The 5,162-nt window shown below is 33.2% G+C and overlaps 1 protein-coding gene across 3 annotated transcripts in view; it reads right to left on the bottom strand.

The window, feature by feature from the left end:
* Window positions 1-5,162, bottom strand: part of LOC107667273 (phosphatidylinositol 4-phosphate 5-kinase type-1 beta-like) — a 31,119-nt gene that overhangs the window by 10,352 nt on the left and 15,605 nt on the right. For all 3 annotated transcript variants that reach the window (XM_016458906.1, XM_016458907.1, XM_016458903.1), the window contains exons 4-5: window positions 1,768-1,898; window positions 1,408-1,525 (exon numbers count right to left, since the gene is read on the bottom strand). In XM_016458906.1, the coding sequence (XP_016314392.1) occupies window positions 1,408-1,525; window positions 1,768-1,898 (249 nt within the window). The remainder of the gene's footprint in view (window positions 1-1,407; window positions 1,526-1,767; window positions 1,899-5,162) is intronic.

Here is a 5,162-nt window from a genome sequence, read left to right as displayed (position 1 = left end):
CATCCAAAATAAAAGTTTTTGTTTACATAATATATGTTTGTGTACTGTGTATATTTATTATGTATATATAAATATACACACATACAGTATATATTTTGAAAATATTTACATGTATTTACATAGATATATTTATATTCATATAGTTTATATTATATATAAATATATTTAATATATAAACAGCATATTTTCCTGAAATATATACATGCATGTATGTGTATTTATATATACATAATAAATATACACGGTACACACACCTATATTATGTGAACAAAAACTTTTATTTTGAGTGCAATTAATCGTGATTAATTGTTTGACAGCACTAATATATATACATATGAAATATGAGTCAAAGTACTAAATTTACTACAACTGAAATTAATATAAATTAACGCTAAATAGAAATATTAATTAATAATATTACATAATAAAAAATGCATATGAAATATGAAAATACATATGAAATATTATGAAAATATTACTAAAATAATATTTCATTTGTGTCCCCATGACTTTGCCCTAATATAATTTACAGGATGATAAACTTTATTTTACATTATTTATAATTTATTTGATATATTTATTATAAATCAACTATTTATTATATATATTTATGGTAACTATTTTAAGGTCCAATTCTCACTATTAACTAGTTGCTTATTAGCACACATTATTAGCATATTGGCTGTTTATTAGTATCTATAAAGCACATATTAATGCAGTTTTCTGCATGACCATATTTTAGGTCCTTAAAACTTAAGAACTACCTTACTATCTATTAATAAGCAGCAAATTAGGAGTTTATTGAGGGAATATGTATTCCCTATTCTAAAGCGTTACCATTTTTATTATACGTTCATAAAGTAATTTTAAACAAATAAAACGATAATTATATTTAACATTTCATAATTTTTTTTCACCCATTAGCAATTTCAATTTATCACCATTACATTTTAACTGAAAATTTCTGTGGTGAATGAGATTTTTTGAAAGTTCAGCAGTAATTTTTCAAGATGAAACTATATTTGTCACGGTGCGTCAGGGAAACGAGGAGATGACTACACAACTTGACTTTAATTAAACAAACCAAAGGAGAGGAACATAACATAGGGAGCGCAGGAGTACACACATGGGGTGACGTTTAAGACTCGACAAGAAAACATGAGGCAGACTACACATTTATACTGAACTTAACGAGGGACAGACAGGTGCAGGGAATCAACTAATAATAAGACAACGAGAATAGGAAAACAGAACCAAATATGGGCATAAGGAAACACGAGGGAGAACTGAGCACACAACAAAACATGAGACAGAGTCTGACAATATTCTTGACAAATGATTCTAGTAAATCATTTCATCATCTTTCATGATTGTTTTAGTAAGTCTCGTGTGGTTTCTTGGTCTTACCAAATAATCGTCTGGTTTAATCCCAAAGAGCTCCCTAAAGTAACGGAAAGCCAAGGGAGCATAATTTTTAAAGCGAAAGTCAGGATAATGGTGAGCTGGAGTCAGATTACTGCCTTCACTGAAAGACAAAATTATTTAACACAATATTTAAAAACTGTGACTATAGTGACTCTATTCAGCATTGTTAGGAATCAACCAATTACCAACCAATCACAAAAGATATTCAGCTGTACTAATTAATTTTGCAGTAGATATTAAACAAACTACTACAACAGAACTGTTGACATTTGGAACAGAGTCATTGTATCTCAGTGTTTGAATAGTGAGTCTATGGCAACCACACATTACATCTGTCAATACCTCGGGAGAAAGGCGCTCTCAACAACGTAGAAGTCTTGCATGAGAACATCTCTGTCTGGTTTGGAGGTCATGTTGCCGACTGTGTACCCGATGCCGAGCTGGATGGCTCCTCTCAAGGCTTCCGCTGTGGGCTGGAGACAAACACACACAGAAAACAAATGTAAAACAGCCTCAGATCATGAGCAAATACTGGCCCGTACAGGAAAAGCAGTCATCACTCTGCAGAGATAACGCCATCCTTATCAGCACTAAAAACACACATGGGAGGAAGTTGAAGACAAGGAAGTTGAGGCATATGGTCACGTTTGAGGCCTGGTTTTACTAGAAGTCATTTACTGCTAGTGTCACAATGAGAGCAAATAAATTGCAATTACTTAGCAACGCCCCGGCAACCACCCACAACGAATTAGGTGTGAAGTGTAAACTCTGAAGTGTAAAAATACTGTTTTATCAAGCAGTTACATTACTAGTATTCCTCCAAACTCACTGTCTTTCACAACCTCAATAATTTTCATAAACTAAAATTTTGAAGAGAAATCCCGGACTAATAAAGACCCTACTTGCATGTAGATCAAAGGACTCAACTATTACAATAATGCATTAAGATTATATTACATTGTATTTTGTATTAAGAAATCATGCCCATTTAATCACAATTAAGCACATTTTATCACCAAATTCTTGTTAATGTAATGTGTCCGGACACTTATTATTATTATTATTATTGTATTGTTGTGTTTCCTCATGAATGATTCTAATTAGATTCTCATAATACATTACGGAAAATAATCCTATCCAGACAAAAAATTTAAAAAAATAAAAATAAAAATAAAAGGTAGTACCTTAAATACTTTCATAGTGAAAAAAATAAATATACTAAAATGTATCTGAAATACATTTATTTCATGCTATGTACACTACAAATACATTCACATATTTATGTACTTAATAAAAATACCCTGCAATTGTACTTTTGGTATACTAAACTGGTTTACTTAAAGTCTGCTAAATTGGAACAACTAATTTTGTACCTAATATATTTTAATTGTGCGGAAGTAGTTCCCTGCATATGTTGAAGGTACTGGTCAAATAATTAATTATCCTACGTAAACTTGTAACATTGTAAGCCATCTTTACATCTATACAAATATATTTAGATTTCAGTTCCATGTAAATCTCACATTCTCACAATGCTTGTCAAAAATATGCCCAGGTATATTATTTATAAATATTAATACCCTAGTGAAAAATAAATATACTAAAATGTATTTGAAATACATTTGTTTCATGCTAAGTACACTACAAATACATTTACATATTTTTTGTGCTTAATAAAAATAACCTGCAGTTGTACTTTTAGTATATTAAACTGGTTTACTTAAAGTCTGCTAAATTGGAACAACTAATTTTGTACCTAATATATTTTAATTGTGCGGAAGTAGTGCTGAAGTCCAACTATAGAAATACTGAAGTATATTTGTGCTACAGTGGAGCTATTGCAAGTATACTTCAGATTTACTTTAAATATCTTGCATTCAAAGACTGATATTTAAAGATCATTCAATCCTCATCAATAGTGACATTAAAACACATTTTAGGCTTAATATTAAGAAATGTGCATTGTGCAATAAAGAAATACTCCAAATAAAGTTTAATTATAATTTTTATATCAGTAAGTCTCGAGCAATATGTCAGTAAACTATACTTAGTATGAAATAAATGCATTTTAAATATATTACTTTTTTACTAGGGTTAATATTAATACTTTATAATATAATAAGAAAATATTTATTTTTCAGTCTTATTTGTTATTTAAAATTATTTATTATTTAAAAATTCCCATTGTAATGAGAATAAGATGTTGTGAAGTCGCTGCTTAATATGAAAATAATCTTTATGGATTTCTTTTTTTTTGTTTTGTTATTGAAGATATATGCATACATAAAATATGAACATATCCATATTCTGGACATATTCTTAATTAAACATTTTTTGTGAGATTTATACAATGTGCACATTTTTTTTTCTCTTAAACCTGTCCTTTTTTGTTCCAGCTATTTTAATACAGAAAATGACAAAAAATTATTTAAAGCCTACAAGTCATTTTGTGGGCAAATATCCACTATGTGAATTTCCTAATATCCCTAATATCATGGGCCTCCTGATGTATGGTACACATGGCATGACACACGGGCATAGTGTGCTCACCGTTACATAACAGTCAGCAGGAAAACAGCATTTCAGACCACAAGTATGACAAATCAGAGTGGGATATGCAAAAATCAAATCCCACTAAATCCCAAAAGAGCTCACAGCACAAATGCTACATTGTGCCACAGAAAAATATGCTGGGTTGAGCAAAAATAATCTATTGCACAGAAAGGAACAGAAAAGAAAATGACAAATCATTTCTCCTAAACAATGAAAATAAGCACAGAGACGCTTGCCAAGACTCCTGCTTCTCAGATTAATTTTCCTCCTTATAAGACCTCATGTGTCTCATATGAGTTTCAGAAGAAATATGCAACACTATTATTCATTTTAAAGCTCTACTGTATACTTTTACTGTATGTCAACAGTTGTCTCATTTGCTCCGATTTGTTGTTTCTGAGGAATTTTGGTTACATTAGTACTTAAAATGCAACTCAGAACTTTATTTACATTAGAAATACATTATTTCTTGGGCAGTATGCATCTGTGTAGAGATTGCTGACATCTAACATAAATGTAGGCTACTAATTAAGTGCGTATGTTTGTCACGTTGCACTACTGTGAGGAGCGAGGAGACGAGGAGACACAGGCGTAAACTCAAAACACAGTCTTTACTCTTCACTTCGGGGAAATACAGGGCAGGCAAACACTCACGTAGCACGTAGACGAACATTCAATACCAGACAAAAAAAACGTAGAAATGGACAGACTATAAATACACAGGACGAGGGGAAGACGAGGAACACCTGGGATCAATAATCATAAAATAACATGGGAAAAACCTGGGACTAGACAGCTGGGACTAAAGAACATAATCAGGACAGGAATAGGAAGGGAACCAAATAAGGGCAAAGGAGCACGTGGGGAGCACAACACACAGAACATTTACATGTTATGTAAAGGCCTCCAGGGCGGATCAGGCAGGTCCGGAGGCCATGGCGGAGCAGGCAGTTCAAGGTGCCATGGCAGAGCAGCCTCCGAGGCCGCGGCCCCAGCCCACGCCTCGGCCTCTACGGCTGGAGCCATAGTACCCCCCCGCAAAAAATACTTGGGGAAATGTAAGGGGCCTGGAGCCCTCCCTGGGCCTAACGGGGAAACACGAGCCCTCCCTGGGCTTACCTGGGGATCTGGAGCCCTCCCTGGGCTGAACGGGGGAACAGGAGCCCTCCCTGGGCTGAACGGGG

This window comes from Sinocyclocheilus anshuiensis, unplaced genomic scaffold, assembly GCF_001515605.1.
Source record: "Sinocyclocheilus anshuiensis isolate Anshui unplaced genomic scaffold, SAMN03320099.WGS_v1.1 scaffold952, whole genome shotgun sequence".
In the NCBI taxonomy this organism is placed as follows: domain Eukaryota; kingdom Metazoa; phylum Chordata; class Actinopteri; order Cypriniformes; family Cyprinidae; genus Sinocyclocheilus; species Sinocyclocheilus anshuiensis.
This window is presented reverse-complemented; position numbering and strand designations above follow the sequence as displayed.